This window comes from Guillardia theta, assembly GCF_000315625.1.
Source record: "Guillardia theta CCMP2712 unplaced genomic scaffold GUITHscaffold_328, whole genome shotgun sequence".
NCBI lineage: Eukaryota > Cryptophyceae > Pyrenomonadales > Geminigeraceae > Guillardia > Guillardia theta.
The window spans coordinates 1-20,080 of NW_005434349.1; the positions used below are offsets into that span (position 1 = coordinate 1).

Sequence of the window (20,080 nt, forward strand, 5' to 3'; positions counted from 1 at the left end):
GAGTCTGTGAGCCCTGACATTCCTCCCCTCCCTCCCTCCCTCCCTCCCCTCCCTCCCCTCCCTCCCCTCCCCTCCCCTCCCCTCCCCTCCCCTCCCCTCCCCTCCCCTCCCCTCCCCTCCCCTCCCCTCCCCTCCCCTCCCCTCCCCTCCCCGCCATCCTCACTTTGGACCGAAGAGATTAAGAGACATGCAGAGCGAGCGCAGAGTTTCATCTCCAGCACGACCTGAAAGGAAGTCAGAAATGAGAAGACAAGACAAGACAAGGGCAGGGATAGAGGAGACGAGAGGGGAGCAGAGCAGAGCAGAGCAGAGCAGAGCAGAGCAGAGCAGAGCAGAGCAGAGCAGAGGAGGGAGGGGAGGTGTGTCGGGAGGGAGTGGAACAGGAGGCGGAAGGGGAGGAAGCAGGGAAGAGAAACTCTCGAGAGTTCTGCTGCTCACAGGGAGAAGCTCCTGGGCTCCGTCGAGACCTGCAGGTGAATGAAAGTGACTGCGCTGACAGGAGAAGAGATGGTGATTGGAGCAGCTGCAGGGACAGGAGCAGCAGGAACAGGAGCAGCAGGAACAGGAGCAGCAGCAGCTGTGCCAAGAGCAGGAGCAGCAGGAACAGGAGCAGGAGCAACGAGAGCAGGGGATGGGAAGCAACGAAGGGGGGTAGAGGAAGTGAGGTGGACAAGAGAAAGAGGAGAAACGAGGAGGAGGAGGGAGGGAACAACAACGAACGGGGACGAAGGGAGAGGAAGGAAAGAGCGGTTCTCAGTATCTTCCTCGCAACTTTACCGAGTGCGATGCCGATCAGAAGCAGGTGTACCATCTTCTTTGATCGCTGCAAGAGGGGGAGCAACGACTGCTCGACAGCCACCGGGAGGAGGAGGAGCAGCAGCAGGAGAAGGAGGAGCAGCAGCAGGAGCAGCAGGAGCAGAAGCAGGAGCAGGAGCAGGAGCAGGAGCAGGAGCAGGAAAGCGTCAGACAACGGCACCAGGATGGAGATCAAGGTCTTTCACCTTCATTCCTTCATCTCCAATCTCATTGAAGGAGAGAGATAAGTCGACCAGTCGACTTCAAAATCCATCAGAACCCTCCTCTCTCTCTCTCCTCCCCTTGCTTCCCCTCCCCCTCCTCCCCTTGCTTCCCCTCCTCTTCATCCTCCTCCCCCCTCCTCCTCACCTGCCAACACAGTCTGCAAGTATTTGCGCTCCTTTCTCACAGATGTTATTCCGCGATAGCCCAATCGACTGTCCAAGAATCCATATCAGGTACCCTTCCTCCCCTCCTCTACTTCGCTGCTTCTCGATCACCTCCCTCCTCCCTCCTCCCTCCTCCCTCCTCCCCCCTTCCTTCCTCCCTCCTCCCCCCTTCCTTCCTCCCCTCCTCCCCTCCTCCCCCCTTCTTCCCTCCCCTCCTCCCCCCTTCCTTCCTCCCTCCTCCCTCCTCTCTGTCCAACTTCACTTCTCCCTCTCCTGCTCCTGCTCTGCTTCCTCTCTCTCTCCCTCGCTTCTCATCGTCCTCCTACTTACTTCCAAGTTCGGATTTGCCAGCAGGAGGGGCCGGAGGGCGGAGAGTCCAGCTGTTTTGAGGTTGCAAGAGCAGAGGTCAAGGTTTTTCAGCATCCCCTCCTGGCCCTCAGGTGGGGTAAGTTTGCGGCTCAGATTCTCAGCTCCCTCCTCGCCGAAGTTGGTCTGCCCGAGACAGAGCTCGCGGAGACACGAAGCTAGGCGAGAGTCAGAGAGGTAAGAGGCGAGATAAGAGGACGAGGATGGAGGAAGGAACGAGGGCAAGGACGAGGACGAGGACGAGGACGAGGACGAGGACGAGGACGAGGACGAGGACGAGGACGAGGACGAGGACGAGGACGAGGACGAGGACGAGGACGAGGGTACCGCTGCTGGCTAGACCGTCACAGATGTGTTCCATACCGACTCGTCCGAAGGGGTTTTGACTCAGATTCAACTGACAGGAGGGTCAGCGACATCGGCTGCTCGCTCGCACGTGCTGGCTCACCATCCTCAACCCCGACAGAGACTGCAGGCACTTGCCGATGTGTGTGGCGCCCTAGACACGTCGGTCATGGCGAGAGCAAGCAAGCAAGCAAGCAAGCAAGCAAGCAAGCAAGCTACCTCTTCGGTGAAGTTGTTTGTGTTCAGGCACAGACTCGTCAACCCTCTGCAGTTTGAAAGAGACCTCGAGAGCTGAGCAGCGAGTCAAGAGGAGGCAAAGGGAGTGAGAAGCGAAGGAGGGGGAGGGGGGGGGAGGAAGCTGAGGGGAAGGGAGAAGGAGGAGAGGAGGGAGAGAGTGGAAGCGAGGGTAGGAGGAAGCGTCTGCAATGACCTCGACTACCCCCTTGTCTTCCAGATGATTGTCCACGAGATCCAAACGCACCTGACAGACAAGAACAAACATCAAGATAGTGCACAAGTTCCTGCCTGCTCTCATCGCCCAATCCTCCTTTCTCCTTCAACAACCGCCAGGCATCAGCGATCTTGTTCAGTCCAGACTCACCAACGCCGTCCATCCCCCATGCAGAGCGTCGGCGAGCGGCCTGAGAAACCCATCGCAGTTTCTGCTCGAGACTTAGCAGGCACAACAGCAAGCAGCGTAAACCAACATTGCTTTCAAAGACACGCCGGACTGAAACTTCTCCAAATACTCGGACGTAACCTGTGATGCACATACCTCGTCAGTGTGGTCGGATAGAAACAGTGGGCAGATAGTAGAGAAAGACGAGGACGACGACGACGAGGAGGAGCAGAGGAGTAGAGGAGATGGAGAAAGCCGAGAAAAAGAGGTGGATGGGAGATGATAAAGCAGGAAGGACGAAAAGCAGGCAGGCAGGCAGGCAGGCAGGCAGGCAGGCAGGCAGGCAGGCAGGCAGGAGGAGAAAGAGTACCTTCTGAGCATAAGAGTGCTTGACCTCGATGGAAACTGCCTCTGGTTTCGACAAACATTCTCTGCGAGTTGATGAAAAGGAAAATCTCCTCCTCTCCCCATCGACTACCGGAATTTCTTGCAAACAGCCATGTGCGGGATCACCCGGTGGCCAACAAAACTGTATATATGATTGATTACAGAGTCCGGGAGGTCAATAAGCAACGTCCGCCGGCGAGAATCTGAGGAAACAGTCAGAAAATCATTTCTCTAGCCGCCGTCGAAGATGCCGTCGTCATCATCATCCAAACACCACCACCATCATCACCATCGTATCCATCTCCATCTCCATCTCCATCTCCATCTCCATCTCCATCTCCATCTCCATCTCCATCTCCATCTCCATCTCCATCTCCATCTCCATCTCCATCTCCATCTCCAATATCTCCACCTCCACCACTGCCATCGCATCTCAGCAGTCATCTCACAATCTCGGCAAAAGAGCTTCCGGCGGATATTCTGGGACCCAACGACCTCCTCTGTTGACAGTCAGCAACCCAGCTCGCTCGCATCCTCGCTTCTGACCCAGATCGACTTCTGCTCTCCTCTTAGGGGGAGTCGAGGGAAGGCAGGAAGAGTCGAGGTACTGTCTGCCGAAGGACCCACACATCAGCCTCATTGCCTCGCATGTACGCATGACCTGCCACAAGGTTCGCCCGTCACCATGGCCGGGTCTCTCCCAAGGGGCAAGCGATCACCTTGGAAGTGATCCGCATGATCTCTAGCTTGTCTTTGTGCTCATTGTCTATAGCGATCTTGTATCCCGATTTCAAGCGGGAGATTTCGTCCTGAAATTGCTCCAGACGTTTCAAGAATTTTTCTTCTGCTGTCTCTGTCATGGTGTCCCAACTGCACAACTGCTGTCAGCAGTGAGATGAAGGGAGGATGATGGGGTGAGATGTTGATGTGAGATAGACGAGGAGGGAGGGAGGGAGGGAGGGAGGGAGAAAGGGAGGGAGAAAGGGAGGGAGGGAGAGGGGGAGAGAGGGGGAGAGAGTAGAGGGGGAGAGGTCAGTCGATGGGTCGGGATCAAGCAGAGAAACGAAAATCCACTATGCACGCAGGTTTGTGAAGATTGCCCTCTTGCTTATTCCCATTCACTTGTTCCTCCTGAAGGGCCTTACGGCAGAACCTCGACTGACCTAGTCCTTGCATACATGTCATCCGCACCCCTGAGATCAAGTATGTTCTAACATCATCACCGAGTCTTCCTTGAGATATCGCCCACTCGCACGATTTGATTGTCCTGACTCTCGTTCACCCGTTTTTCTGTCTCTCATTCCTCTTCCCATCATCATTCTCTAGCTCGTAGGAGACCAAATCATCTCGCGACTCTGAACAACTAATCGATTCCTTGGTCTTGAAGTGACAACAGGTATCGATCTTATTCTAAGCTTGACTGATGTTGCGAACCTCTCATAAACTTTCTATCTGCCAGAATCGCAACCATCCTGTTCTGGAATGATTTCATGATCACAAATTATCTCTTCTCCTCAACGTTTTACTACCATGACGCATAATCTGCCGCAGCCTTCGCGGCTGGTTTGCCTGCCCTGAAAAGCGCATTTTGCCGGGCACAGATCGAAGCTGGATACTAAAAGTATGTTTTAAATGTGTACCCTTGTTTTAAAAGATAATATTAAGAATCGTATGGTTCAAAGGTAGGAAACTTTGGTGGATTTGGATTATGAAGAACTGAGGTGGTATGACATATAAACAACTTTTATATATAATTGGTACTATTTTCACAAATTTTCATTACTCATTTGAGTTTCAGTACTCCATCTTGTAACGAACGGGGTAAGAAAAAGTTTTAGTATTTAAAAATATTGTTAAATCTTTAAGGCGGTGGCACCCCCCTCACACTATACTGATCTCGACAGCGGCGGCCCGCCCAGTGGCGCTGTATCGGAAGTCTCAGCGGGGCTCTGCCGCTTCCCGGGCGTCAACCTGGGGGCGCCGGGCCTGTTTCCGGGTGTGTGATGAAAATTAAACTCGGTTTGAGGTTGTGCAAAACTCGGCTTGACTATCCGATGATCAGCCTGTATTTTGACACTGTCAGTCACTGTGCTGCAGCAGCCGGGCCGCCCCCAAGTTGGCCGGGCCGGGGCCCGCCGCCGGCAGTGACTCGCACGGTACTACGGTAGCCAGTGCCCGCCCCCCGGGCCGGCGGACTCCCGAGTCCGGGACGGTAACGGGCCGGCCGGGGCTGCAGTTCGAGCAACGGTAGCCTGTAGTATGAAGACTGATAGAGGTACTGACTTTTAGTTATTAATGTTGAGTAAAGGATAGATTGTCTCTTCGGCAAAATGTCGTACGGGACGATGGCACTGGGAGGAGGAGCAGGAGGAGGAGGAGAGAGGACAAGGAGAGTCGACAACAGGAGCAGAGTGTTCGTTGCTCTTGCCTCAGTTGCTGCTGCCCTGCTCGTCGTGCTCGTCGTTCTTGCGCCCAGTCGCCGCACACAGCTCATGGCTGCTAGGACACAATCACTTGGGGAGGAAGCAGATTGGAAGCCTAGAAGGTGAGGGGATGCGGAGACGGACCAGTGAGATGCTCACGGTTTCATGCACAAGTTGGAGCTCCTCCCACGTTCGCACTGTCATGTCTCAGCACCTTGACGACCAAACTGTCAAGGTCGTTTCGGAGAAAGTTGTGTCAATTGCTGAAGTTCTGCTTTTCAGAACATTTGGCAACAGCCCGGGGAGGCCTGGAAAGGAATCGATGATATCCTCCCAACCACTGGAAAGTAAGGCTCTTCTTGCACTAACGATGAGCCAATTCCGACCTTCGATTGTGCAGGTATGCCTATCAAGAGAACCACGATCTAAATGCAAACGAAGCGAAGGTAAGTTCTTTTGGGCATAAGGATGCTCGAGTAGATCCATGACATCTTGTATCTAAGCTTCTCAACTACCTGCAACATGCTCGCAAGAGAATCCATCAGATTGAGAAGAGATTGCCTGAGAAGTTGCCATCGGGAAAGCTTGGAAAAGAGGTTGAGAAGGTGAGTGCTGCCGGCAGCTCCCCGGGAGAACTTAGGGAGGACATGTTAGATGAAAGTCACGATGGAAGCTCAAGACAATGGCCTGTACTCTATTGAGCAGCAGGTGAGAGGATGGAGATGAGACAGAAAGGGAGAGGAGTGCTGACAACCTTCACAGCTCAGGCATGAGAAGGTGATCAAGGCCAAGGCCCCTTCCTCTATGCTTTCCCAGGTGGGACATAAACATCCTCATCGTTCTCTTCCTCTTCACCTTGCCGACTGAGGATGCGTTCACAGACAGCAACGCCCAAGGCATCAAGGAGGGTGTTCGTTGACGAAGCCATGTACGGGGAAGGGATCCAAGGAGACATCCGCTCTCAGGTACCCGCAGCCACCTCGTGCAAGTCCTTGTCCTTCTGATCTGGGATGTCCAGGGACATAAAGAGAGGAGCTGGTCGCGCAAGCAGGCTGCCAACGACATGAACAAGTGAGTTGGAGCGCGCGTGGGGACGTTTGGCCCTGATAATGCATTAACGTGTTGCAGGTACTTCAACAAGCTCAACAAGCAGATCTTGTCCAAATCAGGTTACAAGTGGTCGACCACCCAGAAGCCTGGGGAGATGGATCGGTACTTCAAGTTCTTGAATGTGAGTTGCTTTCTGTGGCAATCGTCCGCTGAGCCGTCGAGCAGAAGAGAGACAACAAGATCGAGTCACAGCACAAGAACATTCTGAGGCGTGAAGGGTGAGAGCATTCCGTCTAGTCGTGAGCTCACCCGTGGGCGTCAGGTACTTCCAAACCCACCCGGACGAAGCCAAGTGAGACCCAGGAGTCTGACCCCGAAGCTGATTGCATGGGAAGAAATAGAGTTAGAACCTGATACGGTTTGATAGCAGAATGCCCAAATGAATCAAGTAACTGCCATATCTGTGTAATGAGGAATCGACCCGAGCACGGAACGATCAGTTCAAATATTCAATATTGTTGCAATCAGTTTAAAAGAGCACAGGAATCTTCACGGTTCAGAAGACCACAAAGTGATTTCAATCAGGCATCTTGGTGCACTCATTGATGACTCGAGCTCCTGAAGAACCGTTTGAATGACATCAACTCTCCACCCTCAGTCACGCTACAGTCGATGTCTGCTTGCTGTGAGGACCATTCGAGGTCTCAAGCAGCACGAACGTTTCTATGTCCGCCAGGCTCATCTCTGTCCTCTACATGGCGGGCAAACAGAGAAGATGATGATCATCAGCACAACGACGGTCACAATGATGATAATCGCCCAGAGCCTGCAGTTCTGCCACCACATCTTCCTGGCAAGCTGTGTCGCACCCTTCTTGAACTTGACGGCCTCTGATCGCATAACATCAGCCTTGTCTTCCAAGTCCTCAAGTTTCTCATGCTGGCGCAACATCTGCTGAACGTTGTCCTCCATCGTCATCTTCACATCATCCACCTGAAACAAACCCCTCAGCCATCTGCTGCATCGCAGGCACAACTCTTCACCTGAGCTTGAACTGCCGCGACCTTGTTCACTGAGGTCAAGTCATCGTACTTGGTGCAAGCCGCACTCATCCACTTCTTGACGGTCTTGCTCATGGAATTCTCCGTCGCCGACTCAGCCTGTGTCGCATCCTTGTCTGTGAAGTCCTTCCTGATCATCCTGAGTAGCTCAAAAGCAGTTCTCTCTGGGTATGATTTCTCCACAAAAACTGTTCAACAATGATGAGTAGATAGTCCAAACAACGTCAGGATGCAGTGGATACAACGTCGCAACACTCACCGATGTACATGTACTTCTTGTCGGCTTGCATGAGGCAGCAGCTGTCTTCGACAGCATTGGGAACATTCGCACTCTGCTGAGATAGAACTTTATCGCTGCTCAGAACTTTCTGTGCAACAGCAAGATACTGCAACAGGGAAGGTCAGACATGCAGGAAGCATCGAATGGAGGAGGGGCAAATCGCAGAAGATTGAGAAAGATTCAGCAAGCAGCTCCAACCTTGGCCGAGGGAGGGCCTGCAGTGAAGTGGTGGTAGGTAGCAACTAGCACTCGATCGGATATTCTCCCAATCGCCGCATATCTAACGTTGCCTTTGCATCCATCCCCGGGCTGCGGGAAAGGGAAACAATCAGTCTCAGAGAACATGAGAGGATGCGCCACGCATTCCATGCCAAACAAAACTTTTGTGCACGAAGTACCAAGAGGGCTTACACGGAGTTGTATTCATACAGATTCCGTCGCAACGAAAACAGTTTTTAAAAATGCCTCACAACAGCATTCACAATCAAGGCTCCAGATGAACCAGAATCATCAATAGGAATACAAACCCAGGAAAACGTCCAAGATGTGACATGAGGACAAAGTAACGGGGAATTTCCGACATGTAGAACCGCCATGCATGCATCAAAGTCGATCATATATGATATTTCCCGATGGAGGAAGAGGTCTCAACAAAGAGAGAGAGAAAGATAGCTGAAGGAGCGGAAGCCAGTGCAGACACTGCAGTGCGCTACAGGTGGGTAACAAGCCATAAAGAGAACGGAGCAGAAAAGATGGCATGGCATGTCAACAGAGGCGTTATGAGGAGGGAGGAAGATATTGCAAAAAGAAGGGAGGAAGGAGTTGGAGAGGACGGAGAACGCGAGGGAGAGGTAACAGACAGTCCATGCTTCGCTCACCATTGCGGCGGGATTTGGGGAAAAAGCCTTTGATGGGGGAGGGGGTGGGTATATGGGATTGTAGGGGTAAGCTGGAGATGGGGGGGGTGGGGGTGGTTGTGCTATGGGAATATCCTCCTATTGAAGGGGCTGCTGGAGGGGTTCTTTGAAAGTGGTGGGGTACGGTTCTTTAAGTACCGGTCACTAGTAGTGAAATAGAACCGAATCAATTAGAAAAAGATTCCAGGGGTAGTCGAGGTAAGGGGTAGAGGGTATGCGTTGATTTTGTTCTGGGAGGGGGTAGGGTAGGGTGGGGTAGTCATGGAGAGGGGTGTAGAAGCCATAACGGCAATAACGACATTGATGTGCTACATAACGGCAACAACGGTTGCATACACATTTACATACTGGGGTTCGAACCGACGAGTGAATGAATTGGCGGAATGAGGAGGATTCTACAATAATAAAAAAGGTAGGGGTGATATACACCTTGACCAGCCGCCGAGTTATAACTGAAGGTGCAGTAGCGATATATATAGAAAGAGATTTTTGAAATGGTCCTTTGCACCCCAAGCTAGAAACAAATAACTACCCCACCATCTATTGAACCTGTAGTACATCACCTACCCCCACATTCCATTGCAGTAGCTGGGGACACACCCCTTGATTGTGACGGAAAGTTCCTTTACAGTACCCCCTGAAGTATACTACCCTACCCTCAGAGGTAAATTAATTATGTACCCCACCGCAAACATCTCCTCCTCGGTTGTACCCCACCCCACCACCACCCACCCAAATGGAGTGGTGAGCAGTGAGGCGGACTCGGGGAGAAGAGGCGACGTAGAGGGGGGACGAGAAATGGAGGGAAGCTGAATGGGGAACAGTGAAAGTGAGAGGAGAGAGGACAAAAGAAGAGGGAGGAGAATGAAGGATGCTGAGACAATGATCTTGAAAATAAGGAAGAGGTTCATTGGTAGCGACCATTGCATCTGGTTATCCATGAAAAGCACTAACACATGATTCGATCGGATCTCGCGGGCCACAGAGGGAGTCGGTTGGTCAGAAAGGAGGAAGAGGGAGGAGACCCCTTTCTCACTAGCAAGCACGGTCTTCATTATAGAATTTTATTTCTAGCTGGTCGGGCATGGAGTCTTTTTGTCTTCAGGCGTGATGGGGAAGTATGTTAGCGTGTTTGGTTGAATTTGATCGAAAAATAGGATCATTTGATATTGTCGTGTCGTTTGACTTTTCTTGACCAGTAGGGCTTGTCTGCCACCTTTGTCCTTTCAACATGCAAGGACTTCTAACCGAGGGAGGAGGAGGAGGAGGCTTCTTTGCGGATATCAAACAGAAATTTAAAGAAGGGCAATTCAAGACCTGGGCGAGATGGGGCGGTGTTTCCCTTGTATGCTTCACCATCTTCATATCTATCATGTTTTTCCTGTGAGTTTCCTCTCATCAACTTTACTCCACTCCCCTAACGCTATGCACAGGACCATGTTCCCCAGCAGCATTCTATTCATCCTGATATCCATAGTGGTGGGAATTCTAGAGCTCCCTTTCTGTTGCACGTGCTTTCCTATCTGTCAGAAGATCCAACCTTTCATGGTGTGGTTTGAGATCTACTGGATCCGTGGGCTGCTCTACATCGGCATCAGCATCTTCACGTTCGTCGTTGCTACACAGCTGGGAGGAGGGATTTTCGGCATCTTGTTCGGGGTGTTCTACTTCTTGGACGGGCTCATGTACATTCTCGCTCATATCAAGGGTGAGATAGAGGAGCTTGCTGTTCGACACTGAAGTTTGTCTTGCAAGGTGAAACTCACACGGCTGAAGACAAGAATGCCAGCAGCCTCGGGATCAACACGACGCGGCTGAAAGCCAAGGCGGCAGCCACAGCCATGGGCATCGTATGAGGGTCGAGGAGCCAAGGCGGCGAGGAATGAGGAAGATAACTGGCGTTTTCGAAGTTTGCAGTGGAAAGGAAGGGAGAGAGTGATGTGAGGTGGGGAGGGTGAAACATGACCCTGGGCCGTATTTTGAGCCGGGGCAGAGCTTCAATCTCAAACTGCTGAAAGTTGTAGTGTAATGATCGTCACTTCGAAGAAGAACTCGGAACTTGATGTCCCATTGTCGCTCCTTGCCTGGACGCTTCCCTCGAATCTGTAAACGGTCCAGGCTCTGGGTGGCCGCCACTGTGGCCCGGGCACGGTAGTAGCCGGGCAGCCCACGCCGTGTAGGCTCTGCCACGTAATGGCGAGGCGAGCTCGTCCACCAGCAGCTCGCCTCAGAGCTATTGTTTGCCATGTACAACCCCTTGTAGGTTGCGACAGGACAGAGCAAGGGATAGAATAACGAAGAGGACAGGACAGGAGATGAGATGAGGAGAAAGGAAAGTTATGCAGGTTGCATGGAGCTCGAGCCGAGATTCACAAGTAGCTACAAGAAGGAAGATGCAGATAGAGACAGAGTTTGAGGACGATGCTGATGCCTACACATCTTTGGTGAAGTCCTGCTGATTGACGCGTGAGTGCAGCGACAGATCGAACTTGGTGATAGGTTGTTCTCGGCACCATGGGCAACTTGCTGGCCAAGAAGAAGCAAAAGAACCCCAAGATCAGTCAGGCTGACATGGCGATTGTGCTGCAAGCTTGCTGTGTGCTTTCTATTTGACTTGCTCATGTAGCTCGAGCTCAAGGGACAGAGAGATAAGCTGCTGCAGCATCAGAAACAAGTCACCCGCTGCCTTCTCGCTCCCAGCCTCTGACCTCCTCCTGGCAGATCCAGTCAGCTATCGATCAAGCACAGAAGGTTGCAGCAGCGTTGATCAAGGTAGCTCGGGTGCAGGGCGAGGACGCTGGTGTGACGGACTGACAGGAAAAGAAGAAAGATCGCGCGCTCCTGGCGTTGAAGAAGAAGAAGCTGCACACTCGCCGCTTGACCAAGGTGTTGGATCAGGTGGGAGGGTAACGTAACGTAGTCGCTCGTCTGATGCGGTTTTGCCGGCCAGGTGATGCACATGGAGGAGCTGATCAGTGGCGTGGAAACAGCGCAGAGAGACAAGGAGGTGGGGCGTTACGAGCTGTTCCCCTCAGCCGCGTGACTGTCCTTCAGGTGTTCCTCGCCATGAAGAAGGGGAGCGAAAGTCTGAAGGAGATCAGACAGGAGGTGAGGGAGGGGCTGAGCGGGAGGGAGGGCTGCCCCTGATCTCTTGCGTAGCTTTCGCTGGAGAATGTCGAGAACTTGATGAACGAGTCAGCTGACGCCGTCGAGAGTCAGAAGTATGGGGGGGGGGGGGGGGAAGGGCCAACGATCAGAGTCTGACCCTGGTGATACAGTCGGATATCTGAAATGCTGGCTGGAAACTTCGACGCGGAGGAGGAGGAGGTACGGCATGCGGGGTTCACTGGTCATGACAACTGATTGGGATGACAAGGCTATGAACCGGGAGCTGGACTCCATGATGGGAGAAGCAGGAGTAACTATGGTGGGGCGAACCCTAAGGCTCCTTTCACTCGTGCTCATCCTCCTCGTCTCCTCCCTTTCCGTGCTCCTACCCTGGGGGCTGACGCTTGCTTCGTCTCAGGAGCAGTTGGAGCTGCCATCAGTGCCGAGCAAGGAGCCGGTGAGAGCGGTTCTCCTTGGTGATTTCCCTGACTTGTTCCTCGTTCAGACGCTGCTCGAGCAGAAGGGAGTCGGAGAAGGTGCAGCCCTTGTGTGCATGTGATGACGTGCTATTGAGAATGATTCGTCAGCAGAGGAGGAGGAGGAGGAGGAGGAGGAGCCTCTACCCCCTCCAGCAGAGGCAGTTCCGGGGTAGGCAACAAGGCTCCCAGCCTCACGCTTTTGCCATGGCTCTCTCGCCAATTTTCCACGAGAAGGGACGGGAGTCTGTCATGGCTGTACATACTTCACTCTGCCTCGTCTCCCACTGTTGAATTTCTTTTTAAAAGTCGCTGCTCTGCTCATGGAGCTCTCTTCCCTTCAAACCGCCACTCGGATGCTCTGGGTGGAGCAAGAGTCCCTCAACTGCTCGCACACGTCACGTCGCCCGACAGCACGAGCAGCACATGAAGATACCTTACGGATCTCCTGGACCAGGTCAGCTTGAAGGTTGCACACCCTTACATCCATCTGTGCGAACCTGCTCCGTCCAAGACACACTGATAGTCACTTCGCTCCTCAGCGCATCGCTGTAGCGCGCATGCTCCCCTCCTCATGTCTGCTCACCTTGCCTCCATGTCTGCGGCCAGTTGCATCACCCTGTCCCTGTACATCTCACTTCGTTCGAAGCTGCTATCCCGCCCCTCGCTCTCCTCTGCCTTGCTCGCCGTAGTGTCTCCGGGACGTTCTCCCCCATTGGATCGTCTTCCCTCTGCCTTCTCAGCAAGGGCATGCATCAGTGTAGGAGGATTTCTGCCCTACCAACCTCAAGTCGGAACATGCTCGGAAGCCTGAAAGACAGTCAAGTTATATCATTTCCTTCTCCTCACCCACCGCACCTACCACTTCATTCCAAGTCCGTCGAGCATGTCGAGCATGGCAGACACGCGCTTCTGAGTTGAGGAGGAGCGTGTGAGAGGAGGCAGAGAACATGCTGGTCGACCTTGAGAGACTTGCAACCGTCCTTCACCCGATGGATCCGCCATGATGCCATTCCGAACACTACGAGGTGGAAGGCGACCCGGACGAGAGCCAGCGTCGCCATGCCCCTCCTCTACACGACAAAGAAGCTTGTCAGCGTCGTCAGCCTCTCATGGACTCTCTCAAGAGACGTTGGAGATCTCAGCAACTTCGTGTAGCTGCTCCTGTAAGATGGCGATCTGCCGCTCGAGCTCGTTGTAACGGGACGATGAATCTCGCGACAAAGAATCTTCAGGGAACCATCAGAATCCGCTGCGGAGGGGACGGAAAGGACAGGAAGAAATATTTGCTATGAGAAGGCAGGCAGGAGGACACGAGATGAAGCATAGAGAGGAAGGCAGCACGGAAGAAATGGTGGCAGGACTACGCATCGCATACCCAGTCCCAGCAAACTCTCTGCTCCCGGAGCAAACCTGTCAAGTCCTGTCCAGAGAAGAAAGCCTGTCCATATCTCAGCTCGGCTCTACTCTCAGTCCAGCTCTATCCCCACCTGCTCCCCCAGCAAGCGCTCCAACGATCCACCGCGTCCCCGATGTGAACAAGCCCATTGAGAAGCCGGGGGGTTGACTATACCCCACCCCTGTTTTGCATTTTTGTACCCCCTTGGGAATTACCCCTACCTTATATTTTATATGTAAACACCCCTACTTGTTGATATAATTGATCAACATTGTTTTTACCCCCACCCCCTGCTTTCTCATCAGCACCCCTTCGTAATTGACCACCCTGCTTTGCCTATTCACTACCCACCTCTCCAAGCTTCGAAAGGCGTGTTGGAGATTTGAAATGGTAGGCCAGGAAGGCGGGGAGGAGAACGAGGGAGAAGGGGAGGGAGGAGAGAGACGAGAAAGTAGGCAATAAGGTTTTTCTGAAGATGCACAAGGAACTTTGAGTGGACGAGCCTTCAAATCTCTCTTCTTGTCAGGCTTGAAGGTTGTGAAGCAGCAAAAGCTAAGAAGTTGTAGCAGATAGAATGACAAGCACTTGAAGGTTCTACATGAAAGAACAGGATAGCCCATCGCTGCATGTTGCGTTGGTTCAGAAAATTGTTTATGCCAACAACTCAAATCTTACATGATGTGAATTGACTTGCTAAAACATACCAAGGATGATGCGTAGAGGTTGTTATGACGATCAGCAATGGGTGCTGTTCAATCCTCTCAATCGATTGAGAGGTTGCTGACTGGGTGTTGATTGGTTGCAGGAGCTTTGAATTACATTTCATACAATCAGAAACTTCCCTGAGCACCATCGAGAAATCAAGTCGCCCTACGCTTCGAGCAAGGGGAGTTGACCGAAATGTCCAATGCGCAGGTCGAGGAGGAACTGGTCAATCGAACGCGGTGGTACGAGCAGGAAACAGCAACCATCAAGAACGAGCTGTCGTATGCCGGCCTCACGCAGTCTCGCATGATTCCCACCATCGTCTCTACTCTCAAGACTCTGAGCTCCTCGGCTTCTATCCTAGGAGTCGAAGAGTGCGAGGTCAGCTCCATGGTATCGGCATACAGCGAGATCGAACGGGAGATGGCGAAGTTGCGCCAGATCAAGACTCGAAAGGATGCAGAGGCTGCCAGCATGGAGAGGAAGACAGAGGGGATGATGGAGGTGCTCAGTGAGGTGCGATCCATCCGGGAGCGGTTGGTTGAGAGGGAGAAGCAGGAGCAGCAGGAGAATGTCTGCAAGCAGCGCGACATGGAGATCCTGGAGAAGAAGTCCATACAGTATAGGAACGAGATTGCGCGGCTCAAGGCCGAGCTCAAGAAGAATAACGTCTCCGATCAGATTTACCATCCCCGCCTCGTCCATGAATCCAACACGGTGAAGGCACTGCACGACCAGCTGCACCCGCTGCGCAAGAAGATGGAGGGATATCATGGGCTGCCGACAGACATGTACCTGGCGAAGCAGCAGGTGCGGGTTGCGAGGGCGAGGCTGGAGACTGTGGATCAGGAGTTGCAAGACAGCATAACCAACGTTGTGATCGGTCAGTGAGCATCGTCCTTTCTGCAGAGCGCATGCAAAGACATGGATGTGACACAGCAAAAGTAAACTACTACTCTTTTCCTGCTTGCTCCTACCGACGCACCATGTACAAGACAATAGAGGAAGCAAGCAAGCCCTTTCTTGTTGATTTCATTCAATACTTCTCAGTCTTGGTGCGGGGGATTTCATTCAATACTTCTCAGTCTTGGTGCTGTGGAGCTTTCTTCTTGCCCGGCATCAAGCTTGCGATCACCAATCCTATGAAGCTTCCGATGACCATCGACGCCACTGCCAAAAGAGCAAGAAGCACTGTGTGCGAGAGGGAGAACTCCTCTCGCAAATACTCGTACTTGTCCTGTAAACGATGAAAGAACTTAACACTATCCTGGAAACAAACCGCAGAGGATTCAACATCGACTTACGTGCAAGTATACGATTGAAGAGACCACCATCCCAAGTACTTTCCCCCTGTACACGCTTGTCACTCTACATTCTCCCCCTGGTAACGTGAGGTGGACGGCGCACCATGGCGAGAGCGGATTGATCAGCGAGGAGAAGGCCTCTGGCTCTTCTTGGTATCCAGACCCCGCGAACTTCACCAGGGCCTCCCAGCTCCTTTCTCCAGAATACTTGCGGATCTTCTGGCCATGAATGCTGGACAGCACCCAACAAACTCAGCCACTGTCTTGTTCCCTCAGCAACTCACTAGAAGATTGTGGGGAAGCCTTGGATCGCGAATCGAGCTGCGAGAGCTGGAGGGCATGAGATCAGAGCAACAGCAGCACCCACAAAGAGCGCTTCAAGACCGTACATTTGTGCATTGACCCATCGATTCTGCCGACTCGGTAGCCTTGGGTCTTGAGGGAGGAAGCCACCTCCTCGTAGGCCGGTTCGAACTGCTTGCAGTACCCGCACCATGGTGCATAGAACTCGACCAACCACTGTCCTTCAGAGAGCAATCTTTCGAAGTTTGATGGATCAATCTCGATGACATGTGGCGATGCAATCTGCACGTTTATCAGCTCCCCGTGAGGTCCATGTAGTGGGTGAGGGGCATGGAGGAGGTTCGTGAGCGAGGCAAGGCTTCAGGTAGGCAGCCATCCTGCTTGCTCACAAGGGAGACATCGTCTTACCGCGCTTGTCCCGCTCATTGTCACCGCCATCATCATCGCCATCGCCATCAGCCTCCCCGCTGGCCTCCAACACTGGTGCATTGCTTTCCGAATCATCGTCAAGATTCAACGGATATGTAACGATTGAAACGATCAAGTAACGGATATTTGCAAGTCCGCCTCATAATGATAAAAATTGACTTCGAGATTTCGTACACTTCCGTGGGCTTGGTAAGGGGTGGGTGGTGGAGGAAGGGGTGGGGTACTTATGGGGTGGGGTACTTATGCGCGACATCAGGAAATACAAGTCAATCGAGGGGTGCGAAGGAGTTTTTGATAAGGGGTGGTAGGGGTAAATTCTTTCAAGGGGTGGGGTAATTTTGCAGACCGTGGGTTCATTATCAAGAGTTAATCACACCGGTACTTTTGTAGTCGAAAGGAGGGGTACATGTTCACTATGGGGGTGCGGGAATATATGGGATATCTTGACTATGAGGCTTCATGATTGACCAATTTATGACTACAAGCATGCTGAATGCTTTGGTGGTGTCGCCCTACCAGGAGCGTGTGGAGGAGGGGAGCACAGAGCAGGGAGCAGGGTCGAGAGGAGCACGAGCAGGGCAGGAGATGAGCCAGGAAGACAGACGGACGGCCAGCTAAGTAGAGATGGGACAGAGAAAACCAAGAGTCGGGAAAGGGGGCAAAAAGTGAGAGAGGGGCGGGGAGAGGAAGGTAGAGGAAGGGAAGCGAGGGTATTTGGAAAGATGAAACCATGGATTCGATCCTTGTCTGACCCCCATTCTGCTTTTTCTAGGGGATTCCCCTGCCCGTCTAGCTGCATTGGGCAGTGACGTGCTGGCCAGGGAAGGGGGGAGGGGGTATGATCCAACCTAGAAGCAACCGTCCAGTGCGCTCATAGCCGATGATTCATTCCCACGGGATGATGCTGGAGGCTGGTGAACGCCGTGTGGAACGGCGATACGCATTCTATGGCGGGTCAGTCGGACTCGCCATTTACCTGGCGCTCGCCTGCTGGGCGCTCCTGCAGCCGCAGCCTGAAAGTTTCGATGCGGCGTTCCATGCTCATCTCTCCGCGTCGGATCCTTCCATGCTCGCGGAGAAGGGGCAGGATGAGGCCTCGTGCTGTGAGAGGTACCCCTTCCTGTCGATGGACATCGAGCTGGCATACGATACCATCCTCTACCGCGCTCCTGACCTGCGGGGCAAGAATTGGTGGTGCGAACAGATCGTGAAAGGGAGGGAGAGCGTTCCTTCGATGAGGATGAAGTTCTACAGGTCGGAGTGGAAGAGCGAGGCTGAGAGGTCGGCAAGGAACCTGCTCAAGGAGTTTATTGGCAAGGACGCGTCGTGGGGGGAGATCGTGAAGCTCGCGAACAAGATCAGGGCGGGGAAGGTGACTGGAAGGATGGTAGAGCACCTGAAGAGGTCGAAGAACCTGCAGGCAGTGGACATAGACATGAAGGAGCTGGAGGAGATGGAGGTGATCGACAACTTTCCCCACATGGAGATCATTCTGCGGGAGAGCATGAAACTGATCCTGGCGGGGGATGCTAACGTCATGCTGCTTGGGGACATCTTCACTCCTGGATCGGAGTTCTGGTTTCAGGCAGCGAGCGCTCTCGATCAGCAGTTTCGCGCATGCTACGCTCGCCTCCCCATCATCGAGATTGACTCGTCGGAGACTGAGGCGCAGAACAACAAGCTGCTCCTCGTCCTCTCCATGCAGGCGAACCCTGGGGACTTGTTTCAGAATTGTCCAGTCGATAGGTAGTCACTCAGCCCTCGCTTCCTCCTCCTCCTTATGCCTATCCTCCTCCTCCTCCTGCCCATCCCTCTCCTCCTGCCCATCATCCTCTTCCTGCCGGCATCCTCCTGCTTCTTCTCCTGCTTCTCCGGCTTTTTCTCCCTCCTGCTTGTCCACATCCTCCTCCTCCCAAGTGTGCGCTGTCGGGTTCCAATCTTTCGCCGGCTTCATTTGTGTTCTCTCGCTGCATCCTTCACACTCCGTCCCCGTCCCTGGAGCGCCTTGATTGTTCTCTCCTCCTGCGCCTCCTCCTCTCTAATGCCCCCTGGACTCCAGCAGTAGGGTGACCTTTGTTCGCAGCGGGGACAAGGAGAGCGAGTTTGTGCAATACAAGAAGAGGATGGTCAGACACGCGATTCTGCTCAACGACGACCTGGCACGGAGCGAGTCCAACTACTGCCTGTGCTCCCTGCGGTACATCCACGAAACCTGCCGGAACTTCGTGGATTTTATCGAGCGCCTGATTCGGAGAGGGAAGGATATAGAGCAGAGGAGGAGAGGGGGGAACGAGGCTGCCAGGGTCGAGGGGGCACAGGAGGAAGAGGAGGAGGAGGAGAGGGACAGGGTGAGGGCAGCGTTGTCTGAGATGAGGAGCATGGATGGAGAGACTCTGGAAGGAGCAGAAGCTCAAATCGTTGAGATCTTTGTTTCCTATCTCAACAGAAAACCGTCGACTGGGGTGATTTCTCCTCCTCCTCCCCCTCTTCACCCATTTCCCCTCCCCATCTCGTTTCCCCGTTCGTTTGCTTCCTCCTCCCCCCTCTTCTTCAATCTTTCTCCTCCTCCTCCTCCTCCTCCTCCTCCTCCTCTTCCTCCTCCTCCTCCTCCTCCTCCTCCTCCTCCTCCTCCTCCTGTCTTTCGTTTCCTTGTGCCAGTGTCCCCGTGCCCTCTCTTGCTCCCTCCCTGTCACCTTCTCCTGCTCAACTCTTCGTCTCCTCATCCTCCCTGCAGGACATTTTGCACTACCTCTCGGCCTACATGTGCTGGAAAACAAAGCTGGAGGACCTCAAACGCGCTATCCTGCACTCCCCTGAAGCACAAAGCTTCCGAGTGGTGAGAGGAGGAGAGAAGAGAGCCAGGGAGAGGGGAGCCAGGGAGCCAGGGAGAGGAGGGAGGGAGGAGGAGGGGGGGGGCGAAGAGAGGGAGGAAGAAAGTAGGGAGGGAGGGAGGGAGGGAGGGAGGGATGATTCCATGCTTCCAGCTCTCGCGGGTCGTGGAGGATGCACAAGTCATCTTCAATGTCTCTGGTGAGGGGCTGAAGGAGGACGTGCTGCATGCCCGCAGAATTGAAGGACGTGGGAAGGGAGAGGAAGGGATCAGCCGCTATCTGTTCTCCTCTATCGAAGTCCTGCGGGAGGAGGACGAGGGGGATGGAAGGGGGAAGGAAGAAAACAAACGCAACTTTACAGACAGGCTCAGTGAGTTTGCTGGGATTTTTGAGAGAGCTTACACACAGAAGGTGAACGAAGCTTCTCCTGAATTAATTGCTACTGACCTGTTCTTCTCTTGCCATTCTATTCTCTCTGTTTCTTTGTACTGCCCCTCCTTTTCTTTTTCATTTTGATTTCTTCCTCTCCTCTCTCCTCTCTCCTCTCTCCTCTCTCCTCTCTCCTCTCTCCTCCCTCTCTCCTCTCTCCTCTCTCCTCTCTCCTCTCTCCTCTCTCCTCCCTCTCTCCTCTCTCCTCTCTCCTCTCTCCCCTCTCCTTGCATTTTCCTTCTGCATGCTTCATCTCCTTTTTCAGACAAGTCGTTTTTCGTACCAAGACGTTCATTTCCGTCGCAATACGCTACATCTGATGAGCAACGATGTGGTGGGTCGACCCTCAACCCTTCGCTTTTCCCCTCATTCTCTTCAATCTCTTGCTCCTCCTCCTCCTTCAAACCACCACCACTTCCTCCACCATCCTCCTCCATCATCATCATCATCTCCATCATCATCAT

General features: G+C 53.3%; 8 protein-coding genes across 8 annotated transcripts; 4 read left to right on the forward strand and 4 right to left on the reverse strand.

Annotated features, from left to right (window-relative positions):
- Positions 1 to 163: 163 nt before the first annotated feature.
- On the reverse strand, positions 164 to 3,761 carry GUITHDRAFT_149325 (hypothetical protein; the record flags this gene model as incomplete). Its single annotated transcript, XM_005818308.1, has 15 exons — positions 164 to 224; positions 439 to 467; positions 778 to 823; positions 1,002 to 1,056; positions 1,165 to 1,232; positions 1,515 to 1,708; positions 1,878 to 1,947; positions 1,999 to 2,049; positions 2,115 to 2,186; positions 2,326 to 2,376; positions 2,497 to 2,557; positions 2,885 to 2,925; positions 3,191 to 3,321; positions 3,397 to 3,562; positions 3,621 to 3,761. Coding segments are annotated over 15 exons (1,237 nt in total), but the record flags the coding sequence as incomplete, so codon positions are not given.
- Positions 3,762 to 5,231: 1,470 nt separating this feature from the next.
- On the forward strand, positions 5,232 to 6,831 carry GUITHDRAFT_166892 (hypothetical protein; the record flags this gene model as incomplete). The annotated part of the gene is made up of 12 exons (XM_005818309.1): positions 5,232 to 5,446; positions 5,499 to 5,559; positions 5,607 to 5,671; positions 5,725 to 5,770; positions 5,828 to 5,929; positions 5,979 to 6,032; positions 6,087 to 6,140; positions 6,206 to 6,289; positions 6,343 to 6,395; positions 6,453 to 6,555; positions 6,600 to 6,652; positions 6,697 to 6,831. The coding sequence occupies 12 exons, from the start codon at positions 5,232 to 5,234 to the stop codon at positions 6,728 to 6,730; spliced, it is 924 nt and encodes a 307-aa protein (XP_005818366.1). The 3' UTR covers positions 6,731 to 6,831.
- Positions 6,832 to 7,112: 281 nt separating this feature from the next.
- On the reverse strand, positions 7,113 to 8,084 carry VAMP7B (vesicle-associated membrane protein 7B; the record flags this gene model as incomplete). Its single annotated transcript, XM_005818314.1, has 4 exons — positions 7,113 to 7,367; positions 7,418 to 7,623; positions 7,695 to 7,821; positions 7,914 to 8,084. The coding sequence occupies 4 exons, from the start codon at positions 8,082 to 8,084 to the stop codon at positions 7,113 to 7,115; spliced, it is 759 nt and encodes a 252-aa protein (XP_005818371.1).
- A 2,093-nt stretch (positions 8,085 to 10,177) lies between these two features.
- VPS20 (vacuolar protein sorting protein 20) lies at positions 10,178 to 12,392 on the forward strand (the record flags this gene model as incomplete). Its single annotated transcript, XM_005818315.1, has 14 exons — positions 10,178 to 10,340; positions 10,388 to 10,482; positions 11,132 to 11,212; positions 11,259 to 11,306; positions 11,354 to 11,404; positions 11,450 to 11,530; positions 11,583 to 11,639; positions 11,687 to 11,740; positions 11,792 to 11,853; positions 11,911 to 11,959; positions 12,009 to 12,059; positions 12,159 to 12,197; positions 12,246 to 12,276; positions 12,328 to 12,392. 14 exons carry the CDS (start codon positions 10,178 to 10,180, stop codon positions 12,390 to 12,392), a joined length of 927 nt encoding a protein of 308 aa, XP_005818372.1.
- A 287-nt stretch (positions 12,393 to 12,679) lies between these two features.
- GUITHDRAFT_156610 (hypothetical protein) lies at positions 12,680 to 13,776 on the reverse strand (the record flags this gene model as incomplete). The annotated part of the gene is made up of 8 exons (XM_005818310.1): positions 13,707 to 13,776; positions 13,595 to 13,657; positions 13,348 to 13,445; positions 13,179 to 13,289; positions 13,079 to 13,128; positions 13,002 to 13,026; positions 12,803 to 12,951; positions 12,680 to 12,717 (listed from the first exon to the last, which is right to left on the reverse strand). Coding segments are annotated over exons 1-8 (592 nt in total), but the record flags the coding sequence as incomplete, so codon positions are not given.
- A 739-nt stretch (positions 13,777 to 14,515) lies between these two features.
- Positions 14,516 to 15,211, forward strand: GUITHDRAFT_122413 (hypothetical protein; the record flags this gene model as incomplete). The annotated part of the gene is made up of 1 exon (XM_005818311.1): positions 14,516 to 15,211. The coding sequence occupies one exon, from the start codon at positions 14,516 to 14,518 to the stop codon at positions 15,209 to 15,211; it is 696 nt and encodes a 231-aa protein (XP_005818368.1).
- A 581-nt stretch (positions 15,212 to 15,792) lies between these two features.
- On the reverse strand, positions 15,793 to 16,194 carry GUITHDRAFT_46284 (hypothetical protein; the record flags this gene model as incomplete). Its single annotated transcript, XM_005818312.1, has 3 exons — positions 15,793 to 15,856; positions 15,909 to 15,954; positions 16,014 to 16,194. Coding segments are annotated over 3 exons (291 nt in total), but the record flags the coding sequence as incomplete, so codon positions are not given.
- A 1,042-nt stretch (positions 16,195 to 17,236) lies between these two features.
- Positions 17,237 to 19,950, forward strand: GUITHDRAFT_149331 (hypothetical protein; the record flags this gene model as incomplete). Its single annotated transcript, XM_005818313.1, has 5 exons — positions 17,237 to 18,102; positions 18,440 to 18,818; positions 19,091 to 19,192; positions 19,341 to 19,598; positions 19,882 to 19,950. Coding segments are annotated over 5 exons (1,674 nt in total), but the record flags the coding sequence as incomplete, so codon positions are not given.
- Positions 19,951 to 20,080: the final 130 nt, after the last annotated feature.